General features: G+C 41.8%; 3 protein-coding genes across 3 annotated transcripts; all 3 read right to left on the bottom strand.

The window, feature by feature from the left end:
* Positions 1-2736: 2736 nt before the first annotated feature.
* LOC140536885 (trace amine-associated receptor 6-like) lies at positions 2737-3762 on the bottom strand. Its single transcript, XM_072658952.1, has one exon. It carries the CDS (start codon positions 3751-3753, stop codon positions 2737-2739), a length of 1017 nt encoding a protein of 338 aa, XP_072515053.1. The 5' UTR covers positions 3754-3762.
* Positions 3763-8310: 4548 nt separating this feature from the next.
* LOC140536886 (trace amine-associated receptor 6-like) lies at positions 8311-9336 on the bottom strand. The gene has a single exon (XM_072658953.1). The coding sequence runs from the start codon at positions 9325-9327 to the stop codon at positions 8311-8313; it is 1017 nt and encodes a 338-aa protein (XP_072515054.1). The 5' UTR covers positions 9328-9336.
* Positions 9337-15631: 6295 nt separating this feature from the next.
* On the bottom strand, positions 15632-16657 carry LOC140536887 (trace amine-associated receptor 6-like). Its single transcript, XM_072658954.1, has one exon. The coding sequence runs from the start codon at positions 16646-16648 to the stop codon at positions 15632-15634; it is 1017 nt and encodes a 338-aa protein (XP_072515055.1). The 5' UTR covers positions 16649-16657.

Here is a 16657-nt window from a genome sequence, read left to right as displayed (position 1 = left end):
ACAGACCCACACAAAATGCCATACCATAACTGTGGAAGCAGATGTGTTAGCATCTACACATACAGCAGTGCTTCCTATCCCTGGTCCCGGAGGACCCCCCGTCATGCATATTTGAGTATTTGTGCATTTGACCTGCTCCCAACGCACCTGATCATCAGCTCATTACCAAGCCCTTCCGGAGCTGAAGGTGGTTTATTCAGCAGGAGTGCAGGAGGTCCTCCAGGACTATGCTGAGGAATCCAGGCCCTACAACATCTAGGCCTGTGACTACCATTAAAGGCATAGACCACCCAATAATCTAAATGTCTCTGGTGTTTTCTAGCCTTGGACACTATACCTATATTCTACAGGACAGAATAGAAGCTGTATGATTCTCCCTTCTGAAATAATGGAGAAGGTTAGGAATCTGAACCTGAAGACTCCTCAAGCCTGTAGAGTCTAAATTTTTTCTTTCCTTTAGGTACTGGGACCAGTACAGGATCTACAGTGGTGAATATTGAGGGAGAGGATGTGGACGGCTTTAAAGTAGTAGCTATGTCAATGTTTTACTCTTTACAGTAACACAAGATTTTCTGTTAAATCAGTCTTACCTTAAAACTGACCATGATTTTAATGTTGATGCTTGAGTCTACTGTCCTGGACATTCCTCTTTATCACCCACAATGTTGAAAGATGATGTCCAGCTTTCACCTGTCATTCTGACCTCCTTCTGCTTCCTTAATACCACAACACATGACAACAGACCTATGTGGTGATCATGTGACATTATTCCATTTATTAATAATTTAGAAAAGTATTTGGACAGAAGAGTCTCAGTTCCTCTCAATGTTTCTTCCTCCAGCTTGGAGGAAGCTTTTACTTGCTACTGTGGCCTTCGGCTTGCTCACTTGGGGTTCCATGTTTTATCATTTTGCTTCTTTTTGTCATTTTTCTGTATTTCTTTGAAACTTTTGTGACAAAATCAGGTTCTAAAAATGTGCTGAACTAATATATTTGACTTGACCTTAATGAAGCTTAACAGAAAGTCAGAAACAGCAACACAGAGACCTCCAAAAAACATCAGTCTGCCAAAAGGATGGATGAAGCTGAAGGTATTTTCTCTTTATAAAAGCAGAGTATGAACTCAGTAGATTCATCCAGCACAAATGTTGTGGCAGGACCTGAAGCTTGGTTTATCCAAGAAAGCCCACCACCATCACTGAGGTGAAGCTCTTCTGTAGGGAGGAGTGTGCTGGACTGATCAACAGTTACAAGGAGATCACAACAGTTACTAAACGCAGAGCTTCATGTACGTGTTGGATCACTTAGTTCAGTAAAGGAATGAAAGGAATTATAATTATTTATATTCATTGTTTTCATCATGTGTTTGATTCACTCCAGTGCTGGAACTGCGTTTCCACCATCCCACTGTTTTTATTTATTTACTTACTTCTGTTCATCCTGCTAAATGGATCAAACTGTGTTGGGCTTTCAGTCCATGTGGTGATTGACAGTGGTGTGGCCACTGCTACATGAACCTGGTAAAGAACTGGCAAAGAACTTTTACATGAAGGTTGAAGGTTGAAGGTTTGTAAGACCTTAAAAAGGCTCGTCACACTCCTACACCTCTATGACAAACATGGTTCTTTATGGGCCCAAAACTGGTTCTTCTATGGCATCGCTCAAAGAACCATATGAACCAGCTTTATTTTTAAGAGTGTATGTAAAGTTTGGACCTGAGGCCTTTTCATTTATCATATGGCCTAAACCAGGTGTGGGGAACTGAGGACCAAGGTCCAGCACAGGTTCCTGATTTCCAGTTATGTAAACTGAAGGCGTCCTGCAGAAGTGGGAAATGAGTAAAGCAGCACTGCACAATCAGACTGGACTTCCTTTCATAACTTTAGGGATACAGTCAGGCTGTGTGCATGCCTTCCAGGGGTAGTTTGAGGTTTTACAAAACATTTCACAACAGAATATGAAGGATTTGGAGACTTTGTAAAAGGGCCAGTGCATACGGGCCCCAATATTGTGCACGCCAGTCTGCTGGAAGCATTTGCTGAGCCAGTGCATTTGATCATGAACTTGAACACAACAACATGTGCTTCTTTTCAGCCTGCTGCTGGTGTCACATCATTGTACAGCAGAATGTAAATGGAGGAGAGAGCTTACTGTCTGATCTGTTAAATCAGCCAACAGACACCTGTAATATCCATCATCCGTCTGAAACATGAGGACAGTGAGGGTCATCTTAGCAGAATATGTATTATTTTTATATCATTTATGGTTTAAAATGCTTTAGTGCTGATGATTCATATTTATCATAATTTACAGTCTTAGAATGATAGAATTTCAATAATTGAACACCGGCATATGTAGGACTGTCTCACTCTCTAATGAAGAATATTCATAAGACTGGATGTTTAATGCCACACAAAATGAAATTTCACATAAAAAAGCAGATTCAATAATCATGTCTCTGATTACAGAACATTATGAAAATAATGCTTAAATATGCAAGGTTATTAAGATCATCATCATCTCCTATTAAGGCCGTACAGCTACTAATCTAACCCCCCTTCCATCCTCATTACTCATATTCATATAAAATATTATTTTCTACAGGTTTGTTTACTACAGTCTAATACAACAAATAATGTAAACAGAGATTCTGGACCTTTTATATGACACTGTCCTAAATGTCAGTGGTCAGTGATTGAAGTGGACTCAGCTTAGTCAGCTGAAACCAGCCTGAAATTAAAAACGCTCTGGGAGCAAATTAAACCTTGAAGATGAGAATTTAAATATTCTACAAGTTACAATAAACTTAACTGATGTTCTGAACCATGGATAGAATATAGCGTAGATCAGTGGATTCACAGAGGAGTTTATGTACATTAGCCAACCAAACACAGTGTACACCATTGATGAAGTTGTCAAACTTTCCACTGATAGAGAACTTATAAAATATGGAATCCAGCAAGCAAGATAAACAAAGATCACAATTCCCAGAGTTTTTGCTGCTTTGGTTTCAGAAGAGTTTGCAGACCCATGTCTCTTTGAGGCATCAGTTACAGCTCTGACAGCTTTAGCTTGACGTCTTGCAGCAATAAAAATGATTGAATACAAGATCAATATAACAGAGCAAGGAGCTAGAAAACAAAGGACCAAGTCAACGATCACCCAGGAGTGTTTTACAGACACTACACACTCTCCATAACATCTGGAGATCATCTGAGATGGAAGAAGATGATCATTAATGTATAAACAGATGATGATGTACAACAGACTTAAAGACCAGCCTAGACTTATGAACAGAGAGGTTTTAGAAACTGTGATTCTAGTGGAATAAAGCAGAGGGTCACTGACAGCAATGTACCGATCAACTGCAATCAAAACCAGACTACAGAGAGATGCTGTCATTGAATGGTTGATGATCATTTCAGAAACAGAACATGCTGTTTCTCCAAGATACCAACAGGAGTCTCTCAGCTGCATTATTTTCACAGGCATAACAAACATTCCCACGAGAAGATCCGCCACAGCCAGAGAGAGGATGAGCAGGTTGGTTGGAGTGTGGAGCTGCTTGAAGTGAGAGATGGAGATGATCACCAGCAGGTTCAGAAACACAGTGCACACAGATACACATGAGAGGACAATGAACAAGAGGATATTCCCGGAGCCTGATCGGACCTCCTTTCTGCACGATGCACTGTTCCCAGGAAAGCAGAACTGAACTGTGAGGTTCTTCCTGTAGTTTACTGTGTCGTCCATCTGAAAGAGACGCAGGTCTGTCAGCTGGAACTGACTCTGTTGTGTCGTCCAGTGATGCTGACCTGACAGACTGGGCTGTGTTTCTTTATACCCATGTATGAATCCTCCCACTTTCATATGAGTGGCTAGAGTGTCCCAAACACCAGTCACTCATCTGACACTCAGCATTACATCATTGCTTACAGCAGTGGTCAGGTTTGTTTTTGTCTATAGCTATATTCATAATAACTGATGTAGCATAAAGAATCAAAGAAGCACAAGATATTTACTGTCTCACAAGTGAAGGTATTAGACTGCAATACTGACATTCCTCATGTTGCTGCAAGAGAGGGCCAGGGCCCATGGTCTAGTAAAAATACCTCTGCCTGGGTGTTGTTCAGTGTTCCTGTCTCACTCGCACTAAGCCCATTATTTTTCTAGACTAATATATCTGAGAGAGTTCAGTGCCGTCTTAGCACCGACTATCCAGGCAAGTCCTGGCCTGTATGAAACAGTGGGATGTGTGCCAGACCTGGACCAGAATAATTTTGCTACCTGGTCTTCTTTGGTCAGATGCTGGAGCTCCATTTTGGCTGTACGGTCTCCACATCCTATCATGGAGGCATGCAGGGCCAATCCTGCACAGCAGTGCAGCCAGCAAATGAGCAAGGCCAAGATTACTTTGTGGACTGTGGACTGATACACTGTGCTTAATTGCTTGAGGATAGAAGCTGTCTTGGAATCGACTGGTTCTGGTCCTCATGCTCCTGTACCTTCAGCAGCTGGGCGGTTGTAAGAACAGGCAGTGGCTTTGGTCGGTGGAATTCTCAATAAACCTCTTTGACTTTCTCAGACAGAAGCTGGTGTATAAATCTAGATGCAAGTTTGCAAGCCCAGTGATGTGCTGGACTGTGCGCACCACCCTCTGCGTGGATAAGTCTGGGTTTGGTGAATGCCAGAAGAATGTTACCTGCCTGATTGCAATGTGCCAAAGGTTATGTTTGGTTGAGGAGGGATAATGCTATGTATTTTTAGGGGTTGGTCTATGGGCCTCTTAGTTCCAGTGAAGAGAACTCCTAATGCCTCAGCTTTTTTCAAGACATTCTGGTCAATTGTATTTTTTGCAAAATATGGAACCAGTTTGGGGAAGGTCTCTTCTGTTCCAGCATGACTGTGGCTCTCCAGTGCACTTGGGCACAGAAATGACATCAGTATAGGTGTCTCCAAACCTCTTCAAACACATGAAAGTCATCTGTCACAATTGTGGCCCAATAGGACCATAACTCTGGCCAGAACCAGACTGAGAAAGAGGGTGTTGAACAAAATAACCTCAAAGGGGACTTTATTAAAATTTCCAGTCACCAATAAGAAAGGTAGTACAAAGAAGCCAAGGACAGGAGATGGTTGCAGGGTTGTGAGGCAGCATTCTCCCAGACAATATCATGTGAGGGCTCTCCTCCATTACCTGAGGAGAAGATTGTAGTGTGGGGACCAAGAGGAGATACAATAGTCCATCACCCTCTTGCAGACATCCTCTGCCTCTTTGGTCCATTTCACCCTCTCAGGCCAGTTTTTTTGAAGACGTCAGAAAGGGGGGAGCAGAGGCCGGAAAAATTGTTGACAAAGCGGTGATACTTACCTGCCAAGCCCAGAAAGACCCACACATCCCGTTTGGAGGGAGAACATATCCTCGAGAACATATCCTCGAAATGGTTTACACACTCCGAGAGCCCTTTTTTCTGGGGTCTGGTCAGCTCCTCCCCATTGGGCACGGTTTGATGAGGATGAGAATGCATTCTCCTGACAGGAATTCCTGGACCTGAGCAGCGTGGTTGTACACATGCTGCTCTGTTGTTTGGACCACCCCCATCTGTTTCCTGAGAAGAGGCGAACCTCGGTCAATGCATGTCTTCTACATAGTTTATTACTTGTTTGGTGAGGGTTGGCTCTCCCAGGCCTCCTTTAGCACCTCCAGTAGCCCTTGTGGTCGACGGGAGTACAGCAGCTTGAGACCTGCGGCACTTCTCTTATGGCATGAAGCACATGGGGCAAGAGGAGGTCCCTGTCACAGTCGACTTGGGTCACGAGCTGCTTTCAACATCTGGTTGAATCTCTCCACAAGGCCGTCCATCTGAGGATGGTGCAAAGACATGTGCAACCGATGGATGTGGAGTAGCATACATAGGTCTGTCATCAGCTTGTAGAGTTCGTTGGTCTCTCAGGATTTCCATGGGGATGCCCATGTAGCTTAAATGCCCACGTGCCAACATCAGCAATGGACCTATTATGTCCATAAAAATCCGTTCAAAGAGGACATCAACAGAGACCAACAACTGTTCCTTCCGCTCCCCCTGGACCATACGGGATGTGGTACACCAGGTTGCCTTGCATCTTCAACTATGGCTGTGCATGCAGGACTGCACCTGTGGAGCTCACCATCAACTTCCTGGATGTCTGCCAAGGATTATTGGAGCCGTTCGTCCTGCTTTTGTTCTCTCACGAATCCTCCCTCCCTTTGGACCTGTCAGTGGAGAGAAAACAAAGGGTTAGCTGGCTGTTCTCTCTTACCTTCAGTGGCTGCATCAATTTAGTCTGTGCGTTCTTTGGACACAAGGGCTGGACGGGGTTGGGCCCAGCGACTGGGACCCAGCTGGCCTCCCCATGGATGCAAGACACATCAATGAAGTCGAAGAGAAACAAAGAATCTTGAACTTTTCTGTTCATGGATGTTATTAGACAACCTCTCCCACACAAACATGAACTTACTTTTTGAGCACGAGAAGGCGTCTTCTTCATCAGGTTAGAGCAACTAGCTGTCGGTCATTTAAGCAGGTAAGGCTGTCTGTCTTTGGAACATGGACAGTGGTCAGCTTAAAACTCGCTGGAATGACGGAGAGAAAGGTTATGGATATCTGCAAATACTTCTGCTAACTGGTGTCTCACAGGGTCACTGATGTACAGCATGATGACGTGTTCAAAGGATCTGCACAACATGTTTAGCTCATCTGGAAGCACGGCACTGGTGTTCGTGTAAAGGGTTAAACATGCAAATATAACAGCACTGCAGTTTATAGTGTTACAGTGTTTTTTTAAGAAACAGAGGTTAAGTTTTCTTTTATCTTCACTGATTAGATTTTTTCTGAGTTTATGTTTTGTAGCCAGTTTTAAAAAGAGTTTGATGTTAAAAAGATTTTGGGTTAAAAATAAAAAGTCATCAGTCTTTAAGACATCATTCATCTGTTTCATCTGTTTTCTAGTAGTATTGGCTGATATACTGGATTGAACAGAGGATCAATTACTCATACCTGTTTCAGCCTGAGAGGGGCGCTCTCGCTGCGTATTTGTTGATTCAACATAACGACACAGAAGAAACAAGACCCTGCAGTGTGTGTCCTTTCATTGTCCACCCCTCTTCACAGGGTACTACATTAGCCCCAGAGTGAGTGTCCCCCTGGTCCGTGATTGTGTTTAACATCTGCCCCGTGTTTCTGACATTGGTCTAGCTGATTCTTTGATTCCTTTCAAACTGCTGCTGATGAGACGTGATTGGACAGCAGAATGTACTCGGAGGAGAACGCTTCCTGTCCGAGTTGCTACATCAATCAACAGAGGCCTGCAATGGCTAGCATCTAGCTGAATGATGGGCACAGGAGAGTGAGAGAGTGAGGGTCATCCTACCACAACGAGGAGAGCAAGATAATGATGCTCACTTAGACTCCAGGCCATGGGTTTATCTGTGATTGTCTCATAAATGAGCATGAATCACTTTCAGCTCTGGCAATGCATTATTATTATTATTATTATTATTATTATTATTATTATTATTATTATTATTGTGGTTGCTGGTAGATTTTGTAGCAGTAAAACATTACATTTAATATTATTATTATCAACAGGTACAAATATCTAGAAATAAATCAAATAATCTTAAAATATTCTTACCAAAATCTCAAACTGAGATATATTAGATACTTCAGATGATTTCACTTCTCAAAATATAGAATTTTATATGGAGTCATTCTTATTACAGATTTAAAAAGATGTCCCTTCTTTCTTTATTTCTTTCTTTCTTTCTTTATGGTTTCTATTCATGAATCATCATCACTCAGTCATGTATCATAATATATATGAATATATAGTGTAGTATTTCAGTAATTGAACACAGGCATATGTAGGACTGTCTTACTAACTAATGAAGAATATTCATAAGACTGGATGTTTAATGCCACACAAAATGAAATTTCACATAAAAAAGCAGATTCAATAATCATGTCTCTGATTACAGAACATTATGAAAATAATGCTTAAATATGCAAGGTTATTAAGATCATCATCATCTCCTATTAAGGCCGTACTGCTACTAATCTAACCCCCCTTCCATCCTCATTACTCATATTCATATAAAATATAATTTTCTACAGGTTTGTTTACTACAGTCTAAAACAACAAATAATGTAAACAGAGATTCTGGACCTTTTATATGACACTGTCCTAAATGTGGTCAGTGATTGAAGTGGACTCAGCCTGAAACCTGAAACCTGAAACCTGAAAAGCCTGAAACCTGAAACCAGCCTGAAATTAAAAACGCGCTGGGAGTAAATTAAACCTTGAAGATGAGAATTTAAATATTCTACAAGTTACAATAAACTTAACTGATGTTCTGAACCATGGATAGAATATAGCGTAGATCAGTGGATTCACAGAGGAGTTCAGGCATATTACCCAAACAAACACAGTGTACACCATTAACGAAGTTGTCACACTTTCCACTGATAGAGAACTTATATAATATGGAATAAAGCAAGCAAGATAAACAAAGATCACAATTCCCAGAGTTTTTGCTGCTTTGGTTTCAGAAGAGTTTGCAGACCCATGTCTCTTTGAAGCATCAGTTACAGCTCTGACAGCTTTAGCTTGACGTCTTGCAGCAATAAAAATGATTGAATACAAGATCAGTATAACAGAGCAAGGAGCTAGAAAACAAAGGACCAGGTCAACGATCACCCAGGAGTGTTTTACAGACACTACACACTCTCCATAACATCTGGAGATTATCTGAGATGGAAGAAGATGATCATTCAAGTATAAATAGATGATGATGAACAACAGACCTAAAGACCAGCCTAGACTTATGAACAGAGAGGTTTTAGAAACTGTGATTCTAGTGGAATAAAGCAGAGGGTCACTGACAGCAATATACCGATCAACTGCAATCAAAACCAGACTATAAAGAGATGCTCCCATTGAAGATCCATTGATTACTAAAGAAACAGAACATGCTGTTTCTCCAAGATACCAACAGGAGTCTCTCAGCTGCATTATTTTCACAGGCATAACAAACATTCCCACAAGAAGATCCGCCACAGCCAGAGAGAGGATGAGCAGGTTGGTTGGAGTGTGGAGCTGCTTGAAGTGAGAGATGGAGATGATCACCAGCAGGTTCAGAAACACAGTGCACACAGATACACATGAGAGGACAATGAACAAGAGGATATTCCCGGGGCCTGATCGGACCTCCTTTCTGCACGATGCACTGTTCCCAGGAAAGCAGTACTGAACTGTGAGGTTCTTCCTGTAGTTTACTGTGTCGTCCATCTGAAAGAGACGCAGGTTTGTCAGCTCGAACTGACTCTGTTGTGTCGTCCAGTGATGCTGACCTGACAGACTGGGCTGTATTTCCACGTTTCTTTATACCCATGTATGAATCCTCCCACTTTCATATGAGTGGCTAGAGTGTCCCAAACACCAGTCACTCATCTGACACTCAGCATTACATCACTGCAGCAGCGGTCAGGCCTATGTTGGTCAGTAGCTAATGTCATAATGACTAATTTGATCCTAATAGGCTGAAATAGTGAAATAGTGAAATAGCAGTCATTTGGTTCTTTTGGTCTTGTAATAGCTCAAACAAGATTAAAAGAAGCATGTCTTACAGGTGAACATATAACATCTGAAAACACTGTTGATCCAGTATATGTGAGGGTTTAGTTCCAACCAGACAAACCCCAACACAGATAGAAAGTTTGTGGCTTGGGCAACATGCAGCACTATCCTCTCACTTTCAGAGCCCCCTGCTTTGGGATTGGCACAATACCCTGCCCTTCAATCAAACTCTATTATTGAGCAGGTGCCCTGGAAGAGGGTCAGCAGACGTGGCACAGCCTCTCTACTTCTGATGAGGTTAAAGGAAGTTAGGCGCATAGCTTTAGAGAACACCCTTCTCAGTAGTACAGTCTAAAGAGTTCTGCATCCACGGACCGGTGGCCTACGCCAGTGCCTGTCCATCCATCAGGGAGATCATGTAGACCACCTTGGATCTTCCTCTGGGGATGATTTGGATCAGAGTGTACCTCTCCAAGTTAGCTTTGAGCAGTAGAGTGCACACCTTCAGAAGGTTGTTCCATGGTGTCAGCACTAGGTTGTATGGCATCAGTGTGGGCCTCCACTGATACAGTCAGCTGCTGTACCATCTCTTGCAGCAGCAGCTCAGGCTGCCAGGTGGTGGCCTCTGATTTAATAGGGCTGTCTTGGCTTTCTCTAACTCTGCTGGGGGCATGTGGGTTGTGTCACTGGATGGTCAGGGAACAGAGCCAACTGCAGAGAGAAATAAATGTCAGGAGATGTTCAGCCTAACCATGACCCTAAAACCGAACCCGGTCTTCCCCAAAGCCAAACCTTAACCCTGCTCCGACACCTAACCTCAACCATTCCTAACCCTCAACCTGGTCCTTCAATCCCAGCCTAATCCAGTTAGGCTCCAGTTCCAGACTGGTGTCAGCAGCAGGTCTATAGCAGCTGTTGGAAGAAGATGAGATGGTCTGTATTAGACCTGTGAGACGATCAGTCATTTCTCTGGTGAACATCTACAGATCTGGACTTGGACTCTCCAAATAAAGTGAAGTACAGCTGGATTCAGTAGAAGTCTTCAGGAAAAGCATCTTGATGATCTACTGAATGTGTTCAGATGCTGCTCCATCACTGAGATGTTGCTGAGATGTTACTGAGAGTCTGATGAGTGTTTATTTCATCTAAAAAGGATCACTCTGAATCAAGTGTCACCTTAATTGATACCTTCAAATGATGAGAGCACACAGCCAACAGGTTACATGTGGATGTTACTCGGCCAGCTCTCAGTTCTGACAGTCTTCAGTCTTCACTCGTCTCCAGATAAAAGTTCAAACTGTTCAAAGTGTTAAAACAGCAAATGATGACTATAAGTAGAGTTTGAGATTACAGGCTCCCACACCAGTTCTGCAGTATTTTAGAATTATAGAATTAGGTAATTTTATACAGAACATCTAAAGACATCTAAAGCTGTTGCCCAATGTCATTCAAGTTCATTTACATTTAAATATATGAGCTCAGATCTTTTATTGAGCTGCTGAAGAGCCTGAACTTTTAAAGTCACTTCTAAAAAGGCCTCAGAGTGACCAGTTACAGGGACTTTGTCTCCCTCCAGTGGTCTTATTACTGAGTTGTGTTCTCCATCTATGTCACATTGGACTCCATACAGAGCAATGCATTTCTACAGAGCTGTGAGCTTTAGTCTAAACCGAGGAAACTAGAGACAGTCATGCTTTCATGATTCTATATTTTGACCGTGACACTGTCTTGAATGTGGCAGATGAGTGTGAACTGGCCTTTTCTCAGCTGAATCCAGTCTGAAGTTAAAGACGGTCTGAAATGAAATTACAGCTTAAAGACACGGATTCAAATAAACTGAAGTGATTTTCTGAAGCATGGACAGAATAGAGCAAATATCAGTGGATTCATGAAGGAGTTGATGTGCATTAGCCAGTCAAATACAGCCCACACTACAGAGGCAGATGTGACACTTTCCACTGACCCAGACTTTGTGTAAAATGGGATCCAGCAGACAAGATTCATTTGAAATAAAGTGGAATACTGAATCTGTTTATGTGCACACTTTGGTCATGCTCAGGAAACTAGTTTACTCTCCATTATCTTGCTTTGATTGTCCAGGTTTTATTAGCTCATCATGTGAAAGGTCAAGCTCTGCTTAGTGGCCCATTCATGAGAGACAGTGGTGGGCTTGATACAGGGGTCATGGGCTATGAATGAACAGCTGAAGAACTTGCTGGTACAGATTCCACTCAAAATACAGGTAAAGCCCTGAAAGTGAAACCTCCTCCAGATTCCTTTATCTGTCCTCTTGAATTGTGTTGACCACTACATCTGTGACCAGTCTTATATGACCTCTCAGGATAAGTAGTATAAAAAGTTGCAGTAAGGTCTAGTAATCATCAACACCATGACACAACCTCCCAGCAGAGCCAATTACTTGCATCACCATGTCCCTGTTTATTTGACACCTTTAATTGTGAGGTTTCAACTGAACAGCCTGTTTATCCAACACTGTCATTGCTAATGGGATCTTAGGAGACCTGGAGCTGGAAACAGGTAAATATTTTGATTAAAGGCCATATCATGTTATAAATAATCTAACTAATGAAAGGCTTTAAGTGGTCTCAGGTGAACAGGTGAGATACACATTGCATCATGCAATGACCTCTAACTGGCTGATGCAATTCTTACAGCTCTTTGGACGTGATGCAGAGCTACCGAACTTTCTACAGTAAATAACAGGGTAATCCACAAGTAAAAATACCAACAATCATATAAAGATTCATATTCTAACCTACATTATCTAGAACAATAAAAGCAAATAACAAATGGTGTAAAAACTCCTCTATACAGACCACTGATGAAGCTTCTCATGCGTTAATTAGACCGTACACCATAGAAGGGTTTAACTTTCATTAATTACAATTAAGTGCATGAGCTGTTACTCCACTGAAAGACCTGAAGATCTTATGCTCCCATCCAGTACTTATGATCTGTAGGCCTCACTTGCACTGGATCATGTCACTATACAAAATCCCATCATCAGGCAAGTATACTGTGTTGGAATGATAGCACGGAGGACGCCACCACTCTCCAGGAAATGTAGACCACCTACATGAGCTAGAGGACTACTGGAAGAATCTCATGTAGAAAAGGAGCTTTTCAGCTTAAATGAAGAGCTTAAATGTTTGGTCTGCACCGTATTCCCACATAAGAGCCTAATCCCAACCATGAAATACATGCTGGTGGAAGCATCACAGTTCGGGGCTGTTTAGCTGTGATTGGGCCAGGAAAGACACAGACCCACACAAAATGCCATACCATAACTGTGGAAGCAGATGTGTTAGCATCTACACATACAGCAGTGCTTCCTATCCCTGGTCCCGGAGGACCCCCCGTCATGCATATTTGAGTATTTGTGCATTTGACCTGCTCCCAACGCACCTGATCATCAGCTCATTACCAAGCCCTTCCGGAGCTGAAGGTGGTTTATTCAGCAGGAGTGCAGGAGGTCCTCCAGGACTATGCTGAGGAATCCAGGCCCTACAACATCTAGGCCTGTGACTACCATTAAAGGCATAGACCACCCAATAATCTAAATGTCTCTGGTGTTTTCTAGCCTTGGACACTATACCTATATTCTACAGGACAGAATAGAAGCTGTATGATTCTCCCTTCTGAAATAATGGAGAAGGTTAGGAATCTGAACCTGAAGACTCCTCAAGCCTGTAGAGTCTAAATTTTTTCTTTCCTTTAGGTACTGGGACCAGTACAGGATCTACAGTGGTGAATATTGAGGGAGAGGATGTGGACGGCTTTAAAGTAGTAGCTATGTCAATGTTTTACTCTTTACAGTAACACAAGATTTTCTGTTAAATCAGTCTTACCTTAAAACTGACCATGATTTTAATGTTGATGCTTGAGTCTACTGTCCTGGACATTCCTCTTTATCACCCACAATGTTGAAAGATGATGTCCAGCTTTCACCTGTCATTCTGACCTCCTTCTGCTTCCTTAATACCACAACACATGACAACAGACCTATGTGGTGATCATGTGACATTATTCCATTTATTAATAATTTAGAAAAGTATTTGGACAGAAGAGTCTCAGTTCCTCTCAATGTTTCTTCCTCCAGCTTGGAGGAAGCTTTTACTTGCTACTGTGGCCTTCGGCTTGCTCACTTGGGGTTCCATGTTTTATCATTTTGCTTCTTTTTGTCATTTTTCTGTATTTCTTTGAAACTTTTGTGACAAAATCAGGTTCTAAAAATGTGCTGAACTAATATATTTGACTTGACCTTAATGAAGCTTAACAGAAAGTCAGAAACAGCAACACAGAGACCTCCAAAAAACATCAGTCTGCCAAAAGGATGGATGAAGCTGAAGGTATTTTCTCTTTATAAAAGCAGAGTATGAACTCAGTAGATTCATCCAGCACAAATGTTGTGGCAGGACCTGAAGCTTGGTTTATCCAAGAAAGCCCACCACCATCACTGAGGTGAAGCTCTTCTGTAGGGAGGAGTGTGCTGGACTGATCAACAGTTACAAGGAGATCACAACAGTTACTAAACGCAGAGCTTCATGTACGTGTTGGATCACTTAGTTCAGTAAAGGAATGAAAGGAATTATAATTATTTATATTCATTGTTTTCATCATGTGTTTGATTCACTCCAGTGCTGGAACTGCGTTTCCACCATCCCACTGTTTTTATTTATTTACTTACTTCTGTTCATCCTGCTAAATGGATCAAACTGTGTTGGGCTTTCAGTCCATGTGGTGATTGACAGTGGTGTGGCCACTGCTACATGAACCTGGTAAAGAACTGGCAAAGAACTTTTACATGAAGGTTGAAGGTTGAAGGTTTGTAAGACCTTAAAAAGGCTCGTCACACTCCTACACCTCTATGACAAACATGGTTCTTTATGGGCCCAAAACTGGTTCTTCTATGGCATCGCTCAAAGAACCATATGAACCAGCTTTATTTTTAAGAGTGTATGTAAAGTTTGGACCTGAGGCCTTTTCATTTATCATATGGCCTAAACCAGGTGTGGGGAACTGAGGACCAAGGTCCAGCACAGGTTCCTGATTTCCAGTTATGTAAACTGAAGGCGTCCTGCAGAAGTGGGAAATGAGTAAAGCAGCACTGCACAATCAGACTGGACTTCCTTTCATAACTTTAGGGATACAGTCAGGCTGTGTGCATGCCTTCCAGGGGTAGTTTGAGGTTTTACAAAACATTTCACAACAGAATATGAAGGATTTGGAGACTTTGTAAAAGGGCCAGTGCATACGGGCCCCCAATATTGTGCACGCCAGTCTGCTGGAAGCATTTGCTGAGCCAGTGCATTTGATCATGAACTTGAACACAACAACATGTGCTTCTTTTCAGCCTGCTGCTGGTGTCACATCATTGTACAGCAGAATGTAAATGGAGGAGAGAGCTTACTGTCTGATCTGTTAAATCAGCCAACAGACACCTGTAATATCCATCATCCGTCTGAAACATGAGGACAGTGAGGGTCATCTTAGCAGAATATGTATTATTTTTATATCATTTATGGTTTAAAATGCTTTAGTGCTGATGATTCATATTTATCATAATTTACAGTCTTAGAATGATAGAATTTCAATAATTGAACACCGGCATATGTAGGACTGTCTCACTCTCTAATGAAGAATATTCATAAGACTGGATGTTTAATGCCACACAAAATGAAATTTCACATAAAAAAGCAGATTCAATAATCATGTCTCTGATTACAGAACATTATGAAAATAATGCTTAAATATGCAAGGTTATTAAGATCATCATCATCTCCTATTAAGGCCGTACAGCTACTAATCTAACCCCCCTTCCATCCTCATTACTCATATTCATATAAAATATTATTTTCTACAGGTTTGTTTACTACAGTCTAATACAACAAATAATGTAAACAGAGATTCTGGACCTTTTATATGACACTGTCCTAAATGTCAGTGGTCAGTGATTGAAGTGGACTCAGCTTAGTCAGCTGAAACCAGCCTGAAATTAAAAACGCTCTGGGAGCAAATTAAACCTTGAAGATGAGAATTTAAATATTCTACAAGTTACAATAAACTTAACTGATGTTCTGAACCATGGATAGAATATAGCGTAGATCAGTGGATTCACAGAGGAGTTTATGTACATTAGCCAACCAAACACAGTGTACACCATTGATGAAGTTGTCAAACTTTCCACTGATAGAGAACTTATAAAATATGGAATCCAGCAAGCAAGATAAACAAAGATCACAATTCCCAGAGTTTTTGCTGCTTTGGTTTCAGAAGAGTTTGCAGACCCATGTCTCTTTGAGGCATCAGTTACAGCTCTGACAGCTTTAGCTTGACGTCTTGCAGCAATAAAAATGATTGAATACAAGATCAATATAACAGAGCAAGGAGCTAGAAAACAAAGGACCAGGTCAACGATCACCCAGGAGTGTTTTACAGACACTACACACTCTCCATAACATCTGGAGATCATCTGAGATGGAAGAAGATGATGATTAAAGTATAAATAGATGATGATGTACAACAGACTTAAAGACCAGCCTAGACTTATGAACAGAGAGGTTTTAGAAACTGTGATTCTAGTGGAATAAAGCAGAGGGTCACTGACAGCAATGTACCGATCAACTGCAATCAAAACCAGACTACAGAGAGATGCTGTCATTGAATGGTTGATGATCATTTCAGAAACAGAACATGCTGTTTCTCCAAGATACCAACAGGAGTCTCTCAGCTGCATTATTTTCACAGGCATAACAAACATTCCCACGAGAAGATCCGCCACAGCCAGAGAGAGGATGAGCAGGTTGGTTGGAGTGTGGAGCTGCTTGAAGTGAGAGATGGAGATGATCACCAGCAGGTTCAGAAACACAGTGCACACAGATACACATGAGAGGACAACGAACAAGAGGATATTCCCGGGGCCTGATCGGACCTCCTTTCTGCACGATGCACTGTTCCCAGGAAAGCAGAACTGAACTGTGAGGTTCTTCCTGTAGTTTACTGTGTCGTCCATCTGAAAGAG

Source organism: Salminus brasiliensis, chromosome 16 (assembly GCF_030463535.1).
Source record: "Salminus brasiliensis chromosome 16, fSalBra1.hap2, whole genome shotgun sequence".
In the NCBI taxonomy this organism is placed as follows: Eukaryota; Metazoa; Chordata; class Actinopteri; order Characiformes; family Bryconidae; genus Salminus; species Salminus brasiliensis.
The sequence above is the reverse complement of the archived record's forward strand: the minus strand, read 5'-3'. Positions and strand labels throughout refer to the sequence as shown.